General features: G+C 41.0%; 1 protein-coding gene across 1 annotated transcript in view; it reads right to left on the minus strand.

Annotated features, from left to right (window-relative positions):
- Positions 1-2,702: 2,702 nt before the first annotated feature.
- The window catches only part of FREM3 (FRAS1 related extracellular matrix 3), a gene marked incomplete at both ends in the record, with an annotated part of 43,930 nt that continues 21,698 nt past the window's right edge, over positions 2,703-24,934 (minus strand). The window contains 5 exon segments of the mRNA XM_081216529.1: positions 2,703-2,944; positions 5,597-5,752; positions 19,591-19,615; positions 19,617-19,717; positions 22,953-23,183. Of these exon segments, the coding sequence (XP_081072655.1) occupies positions 2,703-2,944; positions 5,597-5,752; positions 19,591-19,615; positions 19,617-19,717; positions 22,953-23,183 (755 nt within the window).

Genomic DNA, 24,934 nt, shown 5'->3' on the forward strand with positions numbered 1-24,934 from the left:
TGAAGAGTGAAAATGAGCCCAATTTTCCATAGTGTGTAGTTCCTTTCTTAGTAGGAAATGAGGCATGTTTCACTCTTTTAAGCCGTTAGATCACTTTCATTACCCAGCTACCGAATACACCGTAGGTTGTATCTAGAATACACTAGTTTTTATCCTAGAAGCCTAAAAAACTTAGTTTTGCTTCCCTGGCATGTCTTACTGGGAGGAAACTGGGAATGTAACAGATCAACTTCATAAGAAATCGCTGTGGGTAATTGCACCCAGAAAAAAAGATGTATGCATAAGCACTGCATTCATCTGAATGTAATTCCTTAACAAAAGACAGAATAAGAGAGAGAAAGAGAGTGATTTTCTGCAAAACACTGAAAGGCTAAGATTAATTTCAGGTGCAAAATAGAATCCTCCATGGCTTTTTTTTTTTTTTTTTTTTTTTTTTTAACAAGGCTGATAATGTGAATTTCTCCTGGGCACAGAAGTACTCAGTGGGAAGGTCAAATTGGTTGCTTCATTTGGAGACTAAGTCAGGGCATCAGTAGGACCTGTTGGGTGTATCTGAGAGTTATCATGGCCAAGACGTGGTTTTCTCATTATTATTATTTTTTTAAACATTTATGAAGGATCCATACCTCTCTGACATGCTGGAGAAGGCCAGTAAGTGTTTGTTGAATTTGAGTTTAAAAGATTTTTGATTGTGGTGGTTGGGAAAATTGGAAGATGAGGGTGACTTTCTGTTGGTAGATATTTACTCAGGAATTAGAACTGAAAGGGATCTTAACAGAAATGGAGTGCAAACTTCTCATTTTACAGAGGGAGAAGTGAGGTGAAGTGTTGTGAAGTAGCTTGGAGAAATCTCCTCTCTGGTTGGCGAAGCTGATGTTGTCTAGCAATGAAGCAAAACCTGGGCTGATGGGAGAGAACGACTTCTCTACCTATATATGCAGACCCCATGGTAGTCAAGAGCCTTCTTACACTTGCTCAGTATTTTGGGAGATGGCTGCTGCTGCTTTTTTTTTTTTTTTGCATTTGTAGTTTTTTTAAATTTATTTTTTATCAAATAATACAATGTTGTGTTACTTTCTGGTGTACAGCAAAGTGATTCATTTATACATATATATACATATATATATTCTTTTTCAAATTCTTTTCCATTATGGTTTATTATAGCATATTGAATATAGTTCCCTGTGTTATACAGTAGAATCTTGTTGTTTATCCACCCTATATATAATAGTTTACATCTGCTAACCCCAAATTCCCAATCCATCCCTCCCACACCCACCCTCCCCCTTGGTAGCCACAGGTCTGTTCTCTATGTCTGTGAGTCTGTTTCTGTTTTGTAAATAAGTTCATTTGTGTCATATTTTAGATTCCACATATAAGTGATATCATATGGTATTTGTTTTTCTGTTTCCGACTTCACTTAGTATGATAATCTTTAGGTCCATTCAAGTTGCTGCAAATGGCATTATTTCATTCTTTTGTATGGCTGAGTAGTATTCCATTGTGTATATGTACCACATCTTCTTTATCCATTCATTTGTTGATGGACATTTACATTGTTTCCATGTCTTGGCTATTGTGAATAGTGCTGCTATGAACATACAGGTGCATGTATCTTTTCGAATTACAGTTTTGTCTGGATATATGCCCAGGAGTGGGATTGCTGGATCATATGGCAACTCTATTTTTAGTTTTCTGAGGAACCTCCATACTGTTCTCCACAGTGGCTGCACCAATTTACATTCCCACCAACAGTGTAGGAGGGTTCTCTTTTCTCCACACCTCTCCAGCATTTGTTATTCGTAGACTTTTTGATGATGGCCATTCTGACCAGTGTGAGCTGGTACCAGGAGATGACTTCTTGAAATGGCTTCTGTCATGTGCCATGTTGGCTTGAGAATACGTTAAGTCATGTCTGTAATACAAATTTAAAAAGTGTTTTTACAAGAAATACCTAAAAGATAATGATGGGGCACAAAGATGTGGTTTTCAAAATAGTTTGGAAACTCTAATTTATGTAATATTAGCTGAGGCACAATAATGGTGATTTATATTGTCAGCTTAAAATGAGTAAAGAAGCAATTGGCAGTTTGAAGATTTTACAACTCTTTAAATTTTCTTTGTTCTCTCTTACGATACTTGCATTTTTACAATTTATTGTTTATTATCTTCTTTTATAAAGGAGTTTGCAAAAGAAGGGAGAGTTGATGAAAGGATTTCCCTTCTAAGTAGCCCTGATAAAGACTTGTGGAGGAAAACTGAGCAACTGGCGAAAAGGAGGTTTAGGCTTATCTGCAAATCTCAGTAAGGTCACTCAGCACTATAACCAGAAAAACTGACAGAGGATGAGGGTATCTCTACAGTTGAAAAGTGCTTCCTGTCCAGCATGAATCAGCAAAGAAAGGTCGACCCTTTTATTCTTAACTGTTGATTTAATTGAGGACAGTGGGTTTCACTGGCCTTGGTAACAAAGTAAAAGAAAATAGAAAAAAACAAAGAGCACGGTCTAACAATCCTTTGTCAGCTGGATCCTTTCTCTGTTTGTACATATTCATACAGTTACATAAACTAGATTTGCACATATCACCAGAATATATGTAACACCAATGTCAGTTCAATACCACTGATATCCTGGAGTTGCTAAGATCTGGAAACTGTTGTTAGGAGATGTGTTTTGGCTGTTTCCCCTCCCTTGAAGTCTTTCAATCAAAAGAATGACAAGCACTCTGTTTAGAGTCAGTGACGGTGTCATTGATGAAAATGGTGGTTTTACTGGGTTCTCCAATGGCTGTGCCCAGAGGCATCTGGAGAAGTAATTCAAACCTCTCTGGACCCTCTGAGATGGGCTGTCCCAGGTCATCAAGGATTGTCAGTTGGAACATCTCAACACACACTCCTGGAGCGAAGACCAGTTTTTGGCTGATGCCAACATAGTCTAGTCCCGCTAGTGGGAAAGGAAAGCCAAGAGTGAGACTGCAGAATTCACTGCCAGAAGTTTTCCTTCAGAGAAAAAAAAATTCAGAGAATGTCTGTAGCATTCTTCTATGTACACAGCACTTTCAGATGCATATTTTTTTGGCTTGATCCTCAGAAAGGGGAAATTTCCATGTTCTACCAAATGCCGCAATAGCCAGTGATCTGTCACCACATGCTGTCCATCACCTTCCAAGCACGTCCACAAAAATCCCACTATAGACTGACGGCTCTCTGAAGGCAAATTCAATTTGTAATGAAAGCGTTTCCCTTTTCTATTTGGAACTGTTAAGATGATGATCATGACTTTTATTTTGACTAGGTTTCACTCATTCACCTTTGCCAGACCTCTGGTTTAACCTTACAACATTCCGCTCTATTTACTCGGCCATGAAGGTTCTGCTATTTTCTGGGTTATTAATCATTTTGCAAGCTGGCTCACCTGATCATATCGCTTCTTTGCTACTTATTTAAAAAGTCATCCAATGTCATGACAAATTATAATTAAGAGACTAAAATAGGAAACCCTGAGTGATATAGATAAATATATAAATAAATGGAGGAATAGAATATTTACATCGTCTTAAAGTATCTCTCCACAAAAGTCTTCTTAATTGCATAGGGAGAAAAGTAACTTTATAGTAAAGAAACCTGGCAGGTACCACTTTAACCAAGTGGTCAAAGTTAATACCACCAACAGTGGGATAAATTGAAATTGTGTGCAATTGGGTAGAATGCAATGAGAATGCAGTACCATCTCTGTGATATTCCTGCTGGAGATGCATAGCCTGAATCTGATTATGAGGAAACATCAGACAAGCCCAAACTGGGGGATACTTTACAAAACTGGTTTGTAATCTTTTTTTTTAAATTTTTAGTTTATATTGGAGCATAGTTTATTTACAATGTTGTGTTAGTTTCAGGTGTACAGCAAAGTGATTCAGTTGTACATATACATATATCTATTTTTTTCAGATTCTTTTCCCATATCGGTTATTATAGAATACTGAGTTCCCTGTGCTATAGAGTAGGCCCTTGTTGGTTATCTATTTTATATATAGTAGTGTGTATATGTTAATCCCAAACTCCTAATTTATCCCTTCCCCCTGGTTTGCAATCTTGAAAAATATCAAAGTCATGAAAGTCAAGGAAAGACAAGGAACTGTCCAGATGGAAGAAAACTGAAAGACATGATGACTAAATACAATGTGTGATTCTGAACTGGATTGTTTTGCTATGATTTGGGGGACAACGGGTGGAACTTGAATGACGTCTGAAGATGAGATTGTGGTAATGTATCAGTTAATTTCCTGATTTTATGCTTGTACTGTGAGTACAGAGGAGAATGTCTCTGTAGGAGTTGCAGTCTAAGTTTTTTGTTTGTTTGTTTGTTTGTGGTACGTGGGCCTCTCACTGTTGTGGCCTCTCCCGTTGTGGAGCACAGGCTCTGGACGCACAGGCTCAGCAGCCATGGCTCACGGGCCCAGCCGCTCCGCGGCATGTGGGATCTTCCCGGACCGGGGCACGAGCCCGTGTCCCCTGCATCGGCAGGCAGACTCTCAACCACTGCACCACCAGGGAAGCCCAACAAATATATATAGAGTGAGAAATAGCTCTGTCTGAAAATTACGAGAAAGAAAGGAAAGCAAGAAAAAAAAAGAGCAAAACAACAACAAAAGAACTTTAAGGATCATCACTGGTATCCTGTACAGTATGATGTGATATATTCCCTCAAGTGTTATAACACGTTAATTCTCCCAAGAGCAAGCTCTGGGCTGTAAAGCTGTCTTTAGTTTCCTTAACTGTTTCTGGGGTACATGTTGAAACTGGGTTCACATTTTCATAGATACATTTTTTCTTTTTGTCTTGTCAGTTCATGTAGGTTTTAGACTGCTGAGTTTTATTTGCAGGATTTGTGCTTTTATTTAGTTTTTATCTTTACATATTCTCATGCGTCTTGGTTGTATACGATGCTAATCCTTAACTCTGCTGCCTGTCCACATCCCAGGAGACTAAAATGTCCCTGTTAGCAAATGAAAAAATGTGGGTATCAACGTAGATGGAAATTTCCCTTTCTTTTTCTGAATCCTGTGCTTTTTATGTTTTTTTTTTTTTTTCTGGTAAAGCAGCTGACAGGCTCACCAGAGGAAGTGGTATTCAGAACCATTTAGCTCCACTGCCAACCAGGCTTTGATTGTCCACATCAAGAAAGGCAAAAGGGAGTGGGACATGAGGACATGCTGCTTGAAGCCAAGGAAAATGTCCAAGAATCAGAAGTGAGACCGTCCTACCCTCCTAGGAGCTAACAGATTCCTGGATTCACCCAGGAGTTGGGACCTGCTCAGCCATCACAGGTATGCCTTGATCTGAAATACTGTTTCTGAGCAGCTTATGGTATCTACAAATCTTCTCAACTTTGGAAGATTAATTTGGTCCCAGGCAAGTGGTTAATGAACAAATCATAAAGGTCGCTGAATGAATATTCTATTTATTTTATAAAGAGCAGAAGTCATTCTATGTGCCCAGGTAGGAGAAACTTTAAATCAGAGCCCATCCACAAAGACTAGGCATGCTACACTGACAGACTAGACCTTACCCTATACTCATGTCATGATAATGATACATTTTAAAATGGCCCGCTCACCTTCTGCTGGTGCCGGCTCTGTCTTCCTGGAGCGCACGGTGACAGAGGACACTCGGGAAAGGTCAGTGCCTGTTCTCCAGACACAAACCTCCATGGAGCCAGCACTTTCATCAACACCAAAGTGCAGGGCAGGCTCTAGGGAGACATAAAAGGACAAACTAAGACTGCTTCAGCCTCCCAGGCCTCCTCTCCTCTGGCCCTGTGGGAGCCTGGGTCTTTGTCACAATCATCAGACATGACAGTTCCCACAGGCTCGACGAAAAACAAGCAACACACACACAAAAATACACATCAAGGAGTCACATGCCATGGCTTTGATTCCAGGAAGTGCAGTGAGATAAAATCAGAATTCTATTCATTTTTCTGCTTTAAGAGATAGCTGTGGCACAAAGAAATTTCCCAACTGGGAAAAACTGGCCAACTAGCTTGTAACGCAGGTAAAGTCAGCTATTGTTTGGGAAAAGATGGTGGGGAATTCAGGAGGCTTTTTCTCAGGAGAGAAGTGCCCTTCGTGTTGAGGGGCAGTCCAGCCAGGGGTCTGAATTTGGGGGCTGCGGCTGTGCCTTTTACCATAACATTTGCTTATTACAAAGACAGATAGAAATTCTGGGGATCCTGTTAGCTGAGATGCCAGAAATGCTACCCCCAGAGACAGAAAAGGGCCCCCCCCCAGAAAGAGAAGGCTGAAGGCAGCTGGGGCGGGCATCAGACTCTGAGGGTACGTGGAAGAGAACAGCACATCTGGTGCGAGGAAAAGCTTGACAATGAGAAAGTCAAGATTCGGCCAAGCAGACAAACCCATCCATCTCCAGTTCTCCCAGTTCTAAAAAGCAGCCTATGAACTTAGCTGACTCTTCAAAGCTTACACAAGGTTTAGCTGTTACACTAGGTAGACTGTCACGAAAAAGGTTTGGAAATGAATGTTTTTCTTTGGACTGTGAAATCCAGAGGCAAACAACTGTAAACACCAGGCAGCAGCTTCACCACGGAGGCATGACTCCTGAGACAGTAAATGGAAAATCAACATTACAGAGATGATACCTTGGGAAACACAATGCAACGTAGAAGCATATTGGAATGAAGTTTACATTTTGGAAGGTAGAAAGCCAAAGTAATAAGTACTATTTGCTCAGGATGTATTTTAGTAGATCTCTTTGTGCTGTGGAGAGTTTTACCAAAACTTTGACCATGGTGTATAAGAGCTCCCATAATCTGACTTGAGTCCATTCTTTCTGGAGTCATAATGTATGACACCTGACCCTGTGCCCTGTGTTCCAGTTACACTAGCTCTCCATGAGCCAGCACAGCACATGGTCATGGCCTCCATCTTCGCTGGTGATGTTCTCTGAGCTGAAACTCCCTTCCCAACATGTTAATTTCACACAGTCCTTCTGTAAGACTTTGATTGGGTTACCTGCTTTGGGAGGCCATATATGCCCTTAAGAGGTTAGTTGTTCCTTACCCCGTGCTCCCCTGACAGTTTGCATTGCTCTATAACTGCAGTGATGGGTCACACTTGCTAGTTGCTGTCTTCAGGTGCACTGCAGGTAGGGGCCTGCACTCAGAGAAGGGTGGGGTGATCATCCTCTCTTTTTTTTTTTTTTGCGGTACGCGGGCCTCTCACTGTTGTGGCCTCTCCCGTTGCAGAGCACAGGCACCGGACACGCAGGCTCAGCGGCCATGGCTGACGGGCCCAGCCGCTCTGCGGCATGTGGGATCTTACCGGACTGGGGTACGAACCCGTGTCTCCCGCATCGGCAGGCGGACTCTCAACCACCGCGCCACCAGGGAAGCCCCCATCCTCTCTTTTGACCCGGAAGTTTCACTCAATTTCCGCACTGTTGCTAATAGATGTTTCTGATACCTCCAAGCCTGGGACAAGAAAGAGGGAAGAGGGGCAAGGGGAGCAGGAAAGGTCTTTCTTGATGGGTTTTTATCACGGTGATCACATTCTCGGATCTTAGAAGATGGAAGAAAGCGGATTCTGTTTCTCATGGGCACTTTTGTGTGTTCTTTGGAGATCTCTTGTTCCCATAGTTGGGTATTTCTCATCTGCAATTCCCTTGATGAGGGTGACCACATCCTTATCCTGGCTGGTCACTTAATTCTTCCTCAACCATCAGCATTCGGCAATACTTGTGCTGGGGATTGTTCATCCCTCTAGATGGCGCTTTTGGACAAGACCTAAGATGGTTCCATTCTGGCTCTCTATTGTGTGCATGGCTCACTTCTGGTCCAGGGCAACCCTCCTGCATCCTTTGCCTTGATAAACCCTAGGAATACTGCCTAATCCTAATGCACTCCCTCTTTTTTGCTCATCCATCAAAGCAGCCAATCAGCTTATCTCCTACACTGAGACTTTCCAGGTAGAGCCAGACCCCAGTTCTCTGTATCCGCCACAGTGTAGGTGACACACATTACACTCCCCAAATGGCCTTGTGATTTAGCACCTCTTTGAAAAGCTAAAATATTAAAGCCACCATTCTTATACACCGTTCTTTGTTTTTATCAGAGCTCTAGAAGCATCTCAAGATCAGGGACCACATTCCACACGTCTTTATGTCTTTATATCCTTAGAAGCACATCGGCTGGTATATTATAAGTACTCAAGAATTTGTCAAGTGGATAATTTTAACTCACTTCTGATATACTTTGAGCTTATTACAAAAGTGTTTTTTTTTGTTTTTGTTTTTGTTTTTTAAGCTGGGACCAAGTGATCTTTTTTAGCACAGAAATTACTCTGTGTGGTATTGGGGAAGGGAGAGAGGTAAGAAAGATTAAAAAAAAATTTGAGTTATGTTACTGTTCAGAGAAAAAATGTAAGAATCAAGCTTCTCTGAGTACAGTGAGATACACGATGTAAGAGGAGAACAAGTGTCACTTAGAAGAAAAATCATGAAACTCTTCTGAGATGCTCTGTATATTGAGCATCAGGAAGTTTGTTGAAATAGAGAAAAGAGCACTATCTCCAAGTCGTCTTCACCCTAGCTCTGTCTAAAAAAACTGAGGTGCTGGCAATAATTCTTAAGGGCGGGCAATTATGAGAGTATGATGTTTTGACCACATGATACTTACGTTAAATGGATGCTATAGATGTGTTTTTATCTCCTTTAAGAGAGAATGTTCTTTAAATGGAAATAAGAAAGAGAAATATGACAAGGTAAAGCTTTCAAAAGAGATATGACCATCATTTAAAAATGAGTTCAATGTCCAGATTCAGAGAAATTTCATGCCAAGATCCAAAGAGGACTTGCAGGTGAAGTGACAGAAATACTGTTGGCAAACTTGGACAAACTACCCGAAACAGAATAGCTGCCAAAAGATGGAAGACTGGAAAATGTTTTTTCAGTTACCTCAGAAGAGAAAATAGATTCTGGAAACAAACTGGTAAGCTTGATTGCTAGAAAAATTCTGGAACAGCTTATTTAAACAGTTTCATGAGTTTGAGAATAATTAAGGATCAAGTCAGATGTAATAGAAGGCAGGGAAAAGAGCTTATTTGACTTTGGGGTCCTATAATAAGCGCACGGTAGGACACTATGAATGTTTTTTGAGTTGCTTGTTAAAAATCTACTAAAAGCATTTCAAACAATATTGGAAGTAAACAATTGGGTCGTACACTGAATTCTGTGTTAATTTTCTTCCTTTATTTGCTGTATTTTTTTCTTTCTTTTTCTATTTGGCATTGGAAATGTCTGCAACTTCTGAATGTAGGAAGATTTAAAACAACTAAGATTTTAAAGTAAAAAGTAAGTGGTGGTATGGCAGGGCTCAAGGAGGAAATATGTCCTCAAGAAATAGATATTAAGACATATTTATTTTTGTACATTCCTGCTTTTAGCTCTTCCTACAGGTTAGTCTGTTTTAGCTCATCTTACTTATTTTGTTGTTCACATAATGACTTTGTAGTTCATATAATACTGTGGCACTAACAATTCATTTCAGGTGTTTCTGGCTTTAGGTTTTTTTTAAAATTTATTTTATCCAAGTATAGTTGATTTACAATGTGTTAATTTCTGCAAAGTCATACACATATATACTTTTTCATATTCTTTTCCATTATGGTTTATCATAGGATATTGCATATAGTTCCCCTACAGTAGGACCTTGTTGTTTATCCATCCTATATATAATAGTTTGTATCTGCTAGTCCCAAACTCCTAACCCATCCTTCCACCACCACTGCCCCCCCATCCCCTCCACTGCTTGGCAACCACAAGTCTGTTCTCTTTTTTTTTAAATTAATTTTTATTGGAGTACAGTTGATTTACAATCTTGTGTTAGCCTCGTTTTATGGATTGGGAAACTGAGCCCCAGTAGCTCCACTTGCCCAAGGTTACGTGGGAAGGTAGTGGTATCCCAGACTCAGAGGCCAAGTCTTCAAGCCCCCAGTCCTGGCTTTTCTCACTCTATCATTTCACTTCCCCATTCTCTTCTTTTTTTCTTCTTCCATTTCTTTCCTTGTGCACCTTGACCAGCAATTAGGTCCAGCAGAGAATGAGCACAGATATTGTACTGGCATCACTCTTCGGCTACAGGAAAAGGTATGACAGTGAAGATAAAAGGAAGTTAAAGCTATAGATATACCGATTTCAACTTTTTCATGTTAATTCCTCATCACCCTAGAAAACTGAGAACTGGTTATAAAAGGAAAGAGCTACTATGAAGCAGAGTATGTAGAACAATGTTAAAAAAGTCCCTACATCCATAACTTTGCTTCTTTCTCTCTCATTTTGCCCGGCAAACAACTTCTGGGTCTCGAGAACGTGGTTCAGGCAAACCTGTCCCAACCTCTCAGTGAGAGATAGCTGCTCTAGCTATAATGCTAATCAGAACCCTGATATTTAAAAAATTCTAATCTTTCAAATAGGCTTTAAAAAGCCACATAACTCCATATTGTCATTCTTTTCTTTCAGAGTGTTTCTATTCCTCTGTTTGCCTCTTATATTTATCAAATACACTTGACTATGCAGTGATTCTTCAGAATCTCAAACAGTTAAAATTACTCCTATTTCCTTCTCTTCTGTGGAGAAAACAACAGATACTTTATATATAAGATTGTGAGTAACATCTCTCTCTCCAAAAATCTACATAATCAAGATTAATATTCCTAGTAGACACTCCCTAATATCTCTTTGGTTTAACAGAAAATATAATACAAATTCCAAATTTCTATGGAGTATACTGAAAATTCACATACTTTATTGTTTTTTTGACTTGAACTCTTATAGGTTATTACAAAATATTTAGTGCAGTTCCCTGTGCTATACAGTAGGTCCTTGTTGCTTATCTATTTTATATACAGTAGTGTGTATATGTTAATCCCAAACTCCTAATTTATCCCTCCCCCCGCCCCTTTCCCCTTTGGTATCCATAAGTTTGTCATCTATGTCTGTGGGTCTATTTCTGTTTTGGAAATAAATTCATTTGTATCATTTTTTTTAGATTCCACATATAAGCGATATCACAAAATATTTGTCTTTGGCTTACTTCACTTAGTACGATAATCTCTAGGTTCATCCATCTTGCTGAAAATGGCATATTTCATTCTCTTTTACAGCCGAATAATACTCCATTGTATATATTTACCACATCTTCTTTATCCATTCATCTGTCGATGGACATTTAGGTTTCTTCCATGTCTTGGCTACTGTAAATAGAGCTGCTGTGAACATAGGGGTGCATGTATCTTTTCAAATTACAGTTTTCTCTGGATATATGGCCAGGAATAGGATTGTAGGATCATATGGCAACTGTACTTTTAGTTTTTAAGGAACCTTCATACTGTTTTCCATAGTGGCTGCACCAATTTACATTCCCACCAACAGTGTAGGAGGGTTCCCTTTTCTCCACACCCTCTCCAGCATTTATTAGTTGTAGACTTTTTGAAGATAGTCATTGTGACTGGAGTGAGATGATACCTCATTGCAGTTTTGATTTGCATTTCCCTATAATTAGTGATGTTGAGCATTTTTTCATATGCCTGTTGGCCATCTGTATGTCTTCTTTGGAGAAGTGTTTTTTTAGATCTTCTGCCTGTTTTTTGATTGGGTTGTTTGTCTGGTATTGAGCTGTCATACGCATTATTTTAAGAAAAAAATAGTTATCTTAATTCTAAGGGGTCAATTTTTGAAAATAAATTACACAATGAAGAATGCATAGACTTCAGAGTCTATACTTATTCTTAGCCCTTGAGACATGTGAAAATATCTTTAGGAACTGAACTTAGTCCTTGGCAATTTCTTTATTTTTTTCCCAAGGCTTTGATGGCTAGCCTCTTTTCCCCCCTTTATTTATTTATTTATTTGGCTGCATTGGGTCTTAGTTGTGGCACACGGGATCTTCATTTGAGGCATGGGGGATCTTTTTGTTGTTGTTATTGCAGAGCACGGGCTTCTCTCTAGTTGTGGTGTGCGGGTTTTCTCTCTCTAGTTGAGGTGCGTGCACGCTCAGTAGTTGTGGCACATGTGCTTAGTTGCCCTGCGGCATGTGGGATCTTAGTTCCCTGACCAGGGATCGAAACTGGGTCCCCTGCACTGGAAGGCAGATTCTTTACCACTGGACCACGAGGGAAGTCCCAGCAATTTCTTTTTCTTAGTGGACCAAAACTGGCCTATTGTACCATTCTGAGATCTTGTCCACAGGGTGGGATATTAACAAACAAACCCATTTAGGAGACCAAACTAACAAAAACCAAACCAACTTTTAATCACATTCATATTTTCCTTTGTTCTAGAACAATATAATACATGATAAATTTGCCATCCCCAACTAAAGAGCATATACACTCTTCAAACTCTGCTCCATCTGGTTTATCGCTTGACATAGCTCAGTTTCATGGAAGCTCTGTGCTGTATCTATAAATTCACACCAATTCTGGGTCTGTAACAGCAGCCCAGTCTAATTCTGTCTAGATCTGAACACAGCAACCCATAGCCACTCAAATCCTGAGAGAGGCGTGTTTGAGAGATGAAGTGGTCAAACTGATTTGAGACTCACAATAAAATAGTCTGATCCCGTCCCTGTCTTTATCAACATTTTCTCTTGAAAGTGCCTCTTGTAGAAAGGACAACTGAGACCTAAAAAAAGTAATACTAGGGCTTCCCTGGTGGCGCAGTGGTTGAGAGTCCGCCTACCGATGCAGGGAACGCGGGTTCGTGCCCCGGTCCAGGAGGATCCCACATGCCGCGGAGTGGCTGGGCCTGTGAGCCATGGCCGCTGAGCCTGCGCGTCCGGAGCCTGTGCTCCGCAACGGGAGAGGCCACGACAGTGAGAGGCCCGCGTACAGCAAAAAAAAAAAAAAAAAAAAAAAAAAGAATCCCCATGAGTTAGAAACTTCTGCTCCAAAAACATCAAATATACCTTGTGATATAAGCTGAGGTCTCTGGTGATGGTCTGGACAAATCCCTTATTTAATAGTGAAGAGTCTCCAAGGAGGACTGATGTGTGATTTCCAGATTGCTTTCATAAAGATGCTTTAGCAGTTGGGCCTCAAGCCTTATTAGGGCAATTTACCCAGTAGTTGTGTTATAACATCTTTATGAGGAACATTAGAGGTAGATTATGGGGCAGAATGGAATGTCTCACTGAGTATGGGTTTAATTCTCCAAAATTCAAGCTAGAACCAAAGGATTCATCTCAGACTAACTGAGCATGATGTTGTGTTGGTAAAGGTTTAACAAACAAAACAAAACACACAAAAGTACCACAGCCAGTTTCACTATCAATGTGAAGTCACTGAATCCAGTGTTGGAAAGAGATGCACCCAATTGTTTCTCAGGAGCAGTTATTGGCTGGATCCAGCAAGCCACTCCATCCATACTGACAGTGGCATAGATTTTCCCTCGCCCATGCCCATCTCAGACATCACTGGGAGTCTGATAATCTCTGAAACTATTTTAAAAATTAATTGTTTCTTTACAGAGGGTATATATGGCTCAGTCTTTGCAGCTTCAGAGTACATTTGCTTTGTAAAAATCATAAATGATGCTTAAAGTCAGAGAGAAAGTTCTATCAAGAAGCTACATTAAAGGGTAATTGAATCACTCTAGTATGGCATTTGATAACTTTATGAGCTGGCTAGGGTACTTTATCGATGTGGAAATTGAGGCAGGGAACACCCCAGTGTCTTGTCCAGGAGTCAAATTCCCATTTCCTGATACAGCATTTTTTTATTTATTTTATTTATTTTTAAATTTTTATTTGTTTGTTTATTTGTTTGTTTGTTTGTTTGTTTTTTGCAGTACGCAGGCCTCTCACTGTTGTGGCCTCTCCCGTTGCAGAGCACAGGCTCCGGATGCGCAGGCTCAGCAGCCATGGCTCACGGGCCCAGCCGCTCTGCAGCATGTGGGATCTTCCCGGACCGGGGCACGAACCTGTGTCCCCTGCATCGGCAGGCGGACTGTCAACCACTGCGCCACCAGGGAAGCCCTACAGCATTTTTTTTTTTAATTAATTAATTTAATTTATTTATTTTTGGCTGTTTTGGGTCTTCGCTGCTGCATGCGGGCTTTCTCTAGTTGCGGCGAGTGGGGGCTACTCTTCGCTGTGGTGCGCGGGCTTCTCATTGCAGTGGTTTCCCTTGTTGCAGAGCACGGGCTCTAGGCACGTGGGCCTCAGTAGTTGTGGCATGTGAGGTCAGTAGTTGCGGCTCGTGGGCTCTAGAGCACAGGCTCAGTAGTGGTGGTGCACAGGCTTAGTTGCTCCGCGGCATGTGGGATCTTCCCAGGCCAGGGTTTGACCCGTGTCCCCTGCATTGGCAGGCAGATTCTTAACCACTGAGCCACCAGGGAAGCCCAGATAGAGCATTTTTTAACCTCCTCACTTTGTCTTTAGTTATTATATTACATGATTATACATTCTTTTAAGCATACAAATTTCCTTCCATATATAATTTTAATAGGGCAGCAAGACAAGAAATCGCTTTCTTTAAAAGCACAGCATCTAATTCCTGACTGAAGCGGAGTCAGAAGCCCCAGGCCCAGTTCATTTCATGCCCAGGAGGGTCCATGACTTGGGGGAGATGGGGTAGTGAGTGGAGATAAGGGGAGAAGGGGACAGGGCTGGAGCAGCATGGGAGCTTCTGTCTAGAGGAGTCTTTGGGACTTCTGTTCCCAGCAACTTGGCTGGCTAGGTATTCTGGGATACTCTCCCACTATAAAATATCTAGAAGAAATAATAATTCTGCCTTTTCTGTGCTCACAGGAAGTAAGGGAAATCATCAAGGGGCAAAACAAAACAAAAACAATACCCTAAAACCCCCAAACCCCAACCCCCCTACAGTTAGAGAAGATACTTCCACTCAAGCTGGGATTCAGAGTCAGCACTTCAGGGGAGACTGGGCCATGGGCCTGTGGCACCATCAGGGAGCTGAGTCTGAAACTCTGGGATTTGGCCTGGGACACGGGATCAGGAGTGTTTCTGGGTCAGCATCGCTCTTGATCCCAGAAGAAGCAATGCAGATCCTCCTTAGAGGAAAACTTCTTCAAGTAAAGCCCCCAGACCTTTCACAGATTCAGATCAAATAAATGTGAGAATATCTTAAATGCACAGAGAAGATAAATCATTAGAAAGACAACTTTTAGACTAAGGGCAGACTTCCTAACAAGACAACGGAAGCTGGAAGACAATGGAATAATAACTTCAAAATGCTGGGAGATAGTAACTGTCAATCTAGAGTTTCAAGACTGAGGTTGATATAAAGACATGTTCTGATATACAAGAGCATGTACCCCCAGCAGACCTACAGTCAAGGAGCTTCTAAATTATCCAAAGAACCCCTCTGAGATGCAAGGTATAACTTCTATAACTTATATATACACCTATAACCAAATAAATAAGCAAATTTTTTTTCTAAAGGAAAGAAAGGAAAAAGTCTTTCGCTGGATGTGCTTGGAAACTGCTTTTCACCTCCTCCTTAACTTGACCCAGAGAAACAGCCAATTAGAGGAGTGGGGTGGCCCATGGCTGTGGTTTACCACACAATCCCTTTTAACTGGATAAAGCTGATTATTTAAAAACCTCAGCATACTTGACTTGGGGTTGACTAAAACCACAGGATGACTCAATACTGTTCCCGTTCCCTTGGTTTTAGGTTCTGTGGTTTGCTCTTCATTGGCTATTTTTCCAATAGGAGCAATTTCCTAACAACAACAAAAAAGTGACTAATAAGAAGAAAAAGACAGATGACATTTATTTTGAGAATAAGACAGGGTTAAGAAGTATCTAATTTGCACATCCTTTCCCAGCATATCCCTGAGCTTAAACATTTTACTATAGAGCAACTGTTCTCAGCCAGTGAAGGAGAGTTTATTCCTCAGCTCTTCTTCCTCTCCCAGACAATGCTTTTTTAATGCAACACCTCCATGTTATTGTCTGAGAATACTGACGACAGATATTTTGGGACCCTGAGGTCACCATGAAAGCACAGCATAAAACTAGTCACTTCTTTCACCTGCTTATAAGTGTAATACATGTTTATCATCTGTGAATTATTATTAATGTACAGAGTGTGAGTCTCCTTTCCATTCAACTATTTATACATCAGCTTATGCTTATTTTATTCATGAAAATAAGTAATTGGTAAACATTTATTTTAACAAGACTTCCAGAAAGGCTTAAATAACCAAATTGAACTTTTATCCACTGAGATATTTAAGTAACTGTAGGGAGTCGTGACGACAAATACCACGACACTTGAATATGCATAAAAATTGTATAAGTTCTCGCTGTCAGCTATGCAGGAAGTTTGCTGGGAACACCAGCTCTCTTGAACCTGAAGACCTTATGGGGAGGTCATTTGGGTGTAGCTTCTCCCACTTGAGGTGGAGGCATCCCCATATCCCAGCTGGCTCACAGCCAGACACTCTGAGTTTTCTGGTTCTTTCTACTTGTCATCCCAAGGGTAGCTCTTTCCAGAGGCAGAGGGATAGTCCCTTCCATTTTAGCAATTACACCTAATCTTCCAAATTGGGCTGTTTACTATTTCATTTCTCCCATTCACAGAATCATTGTCTTCCAGACACTCTGCTCGTGGACATAGAATATGCCACTGGTACCGGAAGTAGCCCAGCTGGAATCATAGAGCAGAGGATGAGGGCAATTTCTCCATCAGCTGCTCTGCCCACCTGCGGCCACTGCCCCACTTGCCCCGGCCCTCATTCCTTGTAAGACTCCAACTGGAGCCCTGTGTGCACTTGGAAGAGAGAGCTGGCACATCCTCCCAGGGATCAACTGACAAAGAAGACCTCAAGGACTACTTCACCTTGTTATTTCTTCTTGTTGCTTTTCCTGCATGAGGTAACACCAGGGTAAAACTTAAGAGTTGAAGTTAGATGTAGCTGGAAGTATCTGGTGCCTTCAAGAGGGGAGTCGTACTTAAAGAACAGGCTATAGGGCTTCTCAACCCTAAACATATAGCCAAACACACACATGAAGATCTTATAGATGTTCTACAAGGCCTGTCCTTGTAGTTGGTTTTTTGTTTGTTTGTTTGTTTGTTTTGCGGTACGCGGGCCTCTCACTGTGGTGGCCTCTCCCGTTGTGGAGCACAGGCTCCGGACGCACAGGCTCAGTGGCCATGGCTCACAGGCCCAGCCGCTCCGCGGCATGTGGGATCTTCCCGGACTGGGGCACGAACCCGTGTCCCCTGCATCGGCAGGTGGACAGTCAACCACTGCGCCACCAGGGAAGCCCTTTGTAGTTGGTTTTGAGTAACTCAAAATAAATTGTTGGCTTACTGCCAAATCCCTTGCCGTCTGGGGCAGAGGAGAATTTATTCTTATTCCTCTTCTCAGTCTTGGCACTACTGATATTTTGTATAGATAATTCTTTATTGTGGAGGTTACAACTGTGCACAGTCAGATGTTTAGCAAGTGTGAGCATAGATTTTGACAGATGGGATATATGCAAAGGGAGTGGTCAGATCATGTGTAAAAATAGAACTCTGACCCACAATCTGCAGTAACTCATGTAGGAAGTCAAACCACAACCTCTGTTAGCAATCCACCCCAAATCGTCAGAACTTAATAACTCCCGGCTTCTCTGATTTTTGCCCTGGCTTCCAATTTAGGAACAACCAAAGAAAGCCAAATATGCTCCCCTGGTCAATTACACAGGCGCCTCCAGCTTCCCCAAGCCAACAGCCCCCAATCAGGGCATATCTTGAAGCCTTCTCTCTCTCTCTCTTTTTTTTTTTTTTTTAACATCTTTATTGGAGTATAATTTCTTTACAATGGTGTGTTAGTTTCTGCATTATAACAAAGTGAATCAGCTATACATATACATATATCCCCATATCTCCTCCCTCTTGCATCTCCCTCCCACCCTCCCTATCCCACCCCTCTAGGTGGTCACAAAGCACCGAGCTGATCTCCCTGTGCTGTGCGGCTGCTTCCCACTAGCTATGGGTTTTACACTTGGTAGTGTATATATGTCCACGCCTTCTCTCTTTTTCACTGTAAAACTTTCCACTCCTCTGCTTGACTTTGAGTCTCTGCCAGATGCAAGTGATGGTGGCTGATCCTCTTGCTATAGTGACCTCCCAGTAAACTAGCCTGTGACATAATACACTTTTGGTCTTTGTCCCTGTTTCCTGTCACCCAGCTCCCAAATCCCTTGGAGTCTTTGAAGCGATGTGTTTTTTTGTGTGCTAATGAGATGACTGGTGTCTGGGGCTCCCACAGAGGCTCTGGATGGGGACTCGTTGCCAGGGAAACCAACCAGGTGATCAAAGGGTTGGAAATTTTGGTCCCACTCCCTAACCTCCAGGGAAGGGAGAGGGGTTAGAGGTTGAGTTACTCACCAATGGCCAATTATTTCATCAATCATGCCTACATAAGGAAGCCTCCATAAAATAATCCTAGCTAGAGGAGTTCAGAGAGCTTCCAGGTTGCTGGGCGGGTGACTCACCCAGAGAGAGCATGGAAGTTCTGTGTCCTTTCCCACATACTTTAGCCTATGCATTTCTGCCATCTGGCTCTTCCTGATTTGTATCCTTTCTAATAATATGTAACCTAGTAAGTAACCTGTTTTCCCGAATTATGTTAGCTGTTCTAGAAAAGTATCAAACCCAAAGAGGGGGTGGTGGGAACCTCTGATTTATAACCTGTCTGTCAGAAGCATAGGTGACCACCTGGACTTGCGATTGGCATCTGACGTGGAGGCCGTCTTGTGGGACTGAGCCCTTAACCTGTGGGGTCTCTGTTACCTCCAGGTAGATAGTTTCAGAATTGAATAGAATTTTAGGACACCAGCTGGTTCTGCATAAATGGAGAATTGCTTGGTGTAGGAAAAACTTGCACACATCTGGTGTCAGAAGTGAAATGTTGGTGTGAGTGTAGAAAAATGTAGTTTACTTTTATAGCTTATTCTTATTCTCATTTGGATGGTTTTCATGTAGTTCCATCATTTTCACCTATTCATGGTCCTAGTGAGTTAGAAAATAGGATCTTTAGGGAGTGGACACAGGATAGCTAAATTTTGACTGGTGAGGTCAGAAAGAATGGGATGTTGTTTTGAGGTGTGAGGACACCCGGGCCCATGATTGGGGAGCAGTTTTAATTGTTGGGGAGGTTGGGAGGAGAAGAAGAGAGACTGAGTGCTATACACAGGCTATTTCACATTGTTTCCTAGATGCCATGATGACTATTAAAATTAAGAACCCTTCGTTATATTTTCCACCAGCATATATAAACTATTTTACAAATGAATGTCTCATTTGACCCTCACAAAATTTTGTGGGTAGTCACAGCAGAGGTTTTTAATCTCAATTTTGAGTACAATTTTATCCCTGGTTGAGGAGATCAGCTCAAAGTTAGGGCACCTGCAGAGAGTTGCATGGGAGTCACCATGAATGGTCCAGGTTTCCCTGTCCTCCCCAAGCGCTTGGCTCACCACCCGGCCACTCCCAGCATCACCACAGTCCTGTACTAAGGACTCTATTCCTGGATATCAGTACCCACAAAGCCTCATACCTTGATGTGTAGAGCAAATGACCGTTGAGTTCCTGGTTTGTATCTCCAGACCGCCTTACAGTGATCAAAAGCTCCCCAACGTCCTCCTCTGTTTTGTATTCTGCCTCTGGAATATAAACTGCTGATTCTAGAAAAGATGATAGAAGACATTTTGGCAAGACTTAAGTTTAATTGGTGATATTGGTGATATTTTAACCTGAGTGGAAATATACATAATCTTTGACCCTTATATATTCCAACATGGTTAACTGCATGAAATACAGTAAGAATAGGAAATATATATCATTAAGTGGAGCTGGAGGGGCAGTGAAATTGAGTTTAGCAGACACCTTCTGAAAGCTTAAAAAGGTTATCTAGCACTAAAATGGAAAGAATTATCACAGCAATTTTGTGTCTTTTTTTTTTTTTTTTTTTTTTTTTTTTGCGGTACGCGGGCCTCTCACTGTTGTGGCCACTCCCGTTGCAGAGCACAGGCTCCGGATGCGCAGGCTCAGCGGCCATGGCTCACGGGCCCAGCCGCTCCACGGCATGTGGGATCTTCCCAGACCGGGGCACGAACCCGTATCCCCTGCATCGGCAGGTGGACTCTCAACCACTGCACCACCAGGGAAGCCCGTCTTTTTTTTTTTTGAGGTCACATTTTAGGTCTTCTCAATAAGAAGACCTACTTTTAGTGTGTGTGTGTTTTTAATGCTTTTAACAATCAGGTAATATAATTCATTAATGCATAAAATCTTTTCCAGCTTCATTCAACAAACATTTGATTCATTTATTGAGCAGATATCATGGTAAGACACAAGGCTGGACACTTAATATGTTGAGAAAAAGAAGCTACTCGTCCTGCCTTAACTCTTAAAATAATATTTCCACTGAAATTTCCTGAGCTGGGTATGTGGGTATGTGTGTGTGCACTTCTGTTATATTGTTATCTGCCATGCAGTTTGGGACATAAAAATATACACATATGCATCATCAGAATAGTCACTGAAATACGAGTATGAATACTGGTTATCTCTTGTTGATGGAATTATGTGTACTATTTTTTGGGGGGGCGGGGCTTTTCATTAGGCACGCATTGTGTAGTTAACATATATATGTTTGTTTAAAAATATAAAATTTTGAAGTGGGTTGGTCCTACTCACAGAGTCAAGTGGAGAACTGAAGTAATTCTCTGGATTAAACCACATTTAATAGACTCAGATCTCTCCTCTGTATCATATATACATACACGCACAAAATTTCTTCCTCTCAGTAATGGAAGCAAGAAGGAAAAATATTGTAGTAGACCATCCTTTCTTCTTTTGGAACTATTACTAAGAGTTTACCCATAATTCAATGTTGAATTATCTAGCTAATCATTTGTTAATTTTTTTCTTCTTTATTTTCCTGCCTTTGGAAAACACTTGTCCCGAGTTACAGAGGAGAAAGACCAGTGATAATTTTCATTCTGCCATTTTACCTCCCTATGGTAGTCTACTGTCTGGACATCAGTTGATTCTAAAGGTTGTCATCATGGAGGAAGTTAAAAGTGAATTACAGTTATTAATGTCATGTGAAAAACCTGATACATTAGGACTGAGTTATTCAGTAACGTTCTCTATTTTCCCATTCTGGGCAGCCTGTTCATATCCATCTAGGAATCCAAATCCCATTTTATTCTTCAAGAATCAGCTCAAGGGCTTCCCTGGTGGCGCAGTGGTTGAGAATCTGCCTGCTAATGCAGGGGACACGGGTTCGAGCCCTGGTCTGGGAGGATCCCACATGCCGCGGAGCAACTAGGCCCGTGAGCCACGACTACTGAGCCTGCGCGTCTGGAGCCTGTGCTCCGCAACAAGAGGCCGCGATAGTGAGAGGCCCGCGCACCGCAATGAAGAGTGGCCCCCGCTTGCCACAACTAGAGAAAGCCCTCGCACAGAAATGAAGACGCAACACAGCAAAAATAAACAAATTAATTAATAAAAACTCCTACCCCCAACATCTTCTTTAAAAAAAAAAAAAAAAAAGAGCTCAAATCCTGCCTCCTCCAAAAAGCTTAATTGTTTGGAATGATGGTGATCTTTCCACTTTCTTAGCTCAGAACTCTGTTTTGGCCATGTACCCTCACATCTGGCTTTCCTAATTGATTCATATGTTTAAGTGTTGTTATCAACAAAACGGATCAGATACCTCATTCATTGGGTGGTGAGGGCAGTGTTTTCTATTTTTGTCTGCCGGAGTGCAAAGCGTGTAGAACAGTATTTCTCAAATTGTGTTTCAAGAAAACTAGAATTCAAGGATTTTAAAGGATATTCTTTGGGCACCACAAATTAAAAAAAAAAAAAAAAGGTCTATGGTCTAATTTGAGAAAACCAGATAAACTAAGTTAAACAGGTTTTTTTTTTCTTTTCTTTTTTTTATTGAAATATAGTTGATTTACAATACTGTGTTAGTTTAAACAGGTTTCTTTATAGGAGAATTTCTCAGGAGCCTTAATCAGCTAATGTGAATTATGATGCTTCAAAGGAAGGGAGATATTTGAAGTTTCCTAGACTTACTTGGTCCATGGAAAGCTTACTGACCCTGTTGTAGAAATTCTATTTTATTTTCTGTTATGCAGTTTGGGACCTGCTGATACAGGAGATTCTTCATAGATTCTTGTGGCATTTAACTAAGACTTCCTTCCTGATAGTTAAGTCATGCACTTCTAGGGGATCCCTGAAGTATTTCAACTCTCATGATAGTCGATGTGTCTAATTAACATTCAAATATCAATACTAAAATCTTCTTTTAGGGACTATTCTTCTACTATCACAAAAAGAGGCAACAAATAGCACGATCACTGGCTAACATTTTTTCCTTTTTAATTTCTCTGGGGAGATATTTGCTGAATGAATGAACCAATAAATGAGTAGAATGAGCCGATGAATTCAAGTCTGTGATGCACAAGTATAACAGAACTTTGTGGAACACATGCTAAAAACGAATCCGTTGGTTGGTTCCCAATGGCCACATCTAGGGCGAGGGATATATGAGGTCTCCACCTGATCCGGTGGGGAGCTCCCAGAAAATTGTGAGAAGATGTGGCCTGGAATGAGTCCTGAGGATTAGCCATTTGGGGGCGAAGCTGCGCCATATTTAGTGTGCAGAGAACTAAGAGTGAGGACTTGGGCCTTTGTTAAAGGAATGTTGGCAAACCTATATCCCTTTCAAAAATCCTAAGAACAAAGGAAAAATGACTGCCTTGGACTGATTTACTTAACTTTAAACCCTAAGTGGGATTGAATGTGTCCAGTGGCTTATGGAGCTTGAGAGAGGTATAAATGCCTGAAATGGACCCAGGAACCCATATTAGTTAATAGGTCATACTAATAGGAACCACATACCATCTTCAGCGTTCACAATTTCAACAGTTGCCATTTCTGGAAACTCCAGTGCAGCCCTGACAGGGTTTGTCAGAATGATCTGGAAGGTCTCTGAAGCCTCATATTCATTGTCTGATAGAATTCTCACTCTCCACGTGGCTGTAGTCTGTCCGGGATTGAATTTGACCTGTTTCTGGCCCTTTCCTTTAAAATCTATATCTTTATTTGCAGTTTCATCTTTGGTTACAATGCCTAAACAAAAATCAGGAAACTATAAATATATAAACAAGTGACGGATGGGATATTCTTTCACATCTATTGTTTTTCTATTGTTGATGAAAAGCAAATAACACAGAAATTGCTTCTCTTAATGTTCCTAGAAGGCACTTATAAACTATACTTTTGTGTGTGGTTTTTTTTTTTTTTTTTTTTTTTTTTTTTTTTTTTTTTGCGGTACACGGGCCTCTCACTGTCGTGGCCTCTCCGTTGCAAAGCACAGGCTCCGGACACACAGGCTCAGCGGCCATGGCTCACGGGCCCAGCCGCTCCATGGCATGTGGGATCTTCCCGGACTGGGGCAGGAACCCGTGTCCCCTGCATCGGCAGGCGGACTCTCAACCACTCTGCCACCAGGGAAGCCCTTTGTGTTTTTTTAAATCAAAATATAGCTGATTTACAATACTGTGTTAGTTTCACATGTATAGCAAAGTGATTCAGTTATACATATATCTATATATATTTCAGATTATTTTCCATTATAGGTTATTACAAGATACTGAATATAGCTCCCTGTGATACATAGTAAACCCTTGTTGCTTATCTATTTTATGTATAGTAGTTTGTATCTGTTAATCCCATATGCCTAATTTATCCCTCCCCACTCCCTTTCCCTTTTGGTAACCATAAATTTGTTTTCTGTGTCTGTGAGTCTGTTTCTATTTTGTATATAGTTTCATTTGTATTATTTTTTAGATTCCATATATAAGTGATATAATATAATATTTGTCTTTCTTTGTCTGACTTACTTAACCAAGTATAATATTCTCTAGGTTCATCCATATTGCTGCAAATGGCATTATTTCATTCTTTTTTATGGCTGAGTAATATTCCATTGTGTATATACACACACACACACACACACATGCACACACACACACATATACGATGTGGTATATATATACCACATCTTCTTAACCCACGTGTCTGTTGATAGGCACTTGGGTTGTTTCCATGCCTTGGCTATTGGAAATGGTGCTGCTAGGAACATTGGGGTGCATGTATCTTTTTGAATTAGAGTTATAAACTATACTTTTGGCTAAGAGAGGGTGTCTAAGCAGAGGGGCATGAAAGTGAGAGAAAAGCAGGGAAGGAGGAGTGACAGAAAAGAGAGAACAGAGAACAGGCATTCCCTTCTTTATTTTAGGAAATGTCTCTTGAGGGCATCTGATGTGCCAAACTCTGCCAGGTGCTTGGGATTCGGAGATGAGTAAGAAACTGTCCCAGCCCCAGAAAGCTCAGAGTCTAAAAAAGAAGACTCTAGAATGTGAATCCCATGGAGGTAGAGACCTTTGGCTGTTTGGCTCACTAATGAACTTCTGGTTACCACAACGGTGCCAGGCATGGAGTAGGTAGGCAATAAATATTTTTGAGTGACTATTTTGTAGCTGATCATTTCAATTTCTGCAGTCTCTGGGAGAATAACTATAGGTTATTTTCTCAGGCAGATCTTTCATCATAGTGGCTTGAGTTTTTAACGTATTTACTGTTTTTTTTTTTTTTTGTCTTTATCTACTGATGTGTTTATTTCTTTTTTTGGTGATTTTTAAAACCATTTTTAAAATTGAAGTATAGTTAATTTACAATGTCGTGTGTTTCCTGACTTTTGATGGTAAGAGAATTGTTAGTAATTTTCCAGACAGTTAAGGCACCGTAGGTGGAAATGGAGAGGTGGGGATAGATTTGAGCACTGCTAGGAAATAGGAATTAGCAACTTACTGAAGAAA

Source organism: Mesoplodon bidens (assembly GCF_964165515.1).
Source record: "Mesoplodon bidens genome assembly, chromosome: 1".
Taxonomy (NCBI): domain Eukaryota; kingdom Metazoa; phylum Chordata; class Mammalia; order Artiodactyla; family Ziphiidae; genus Mesoplodon; species Mesoplodon bidens.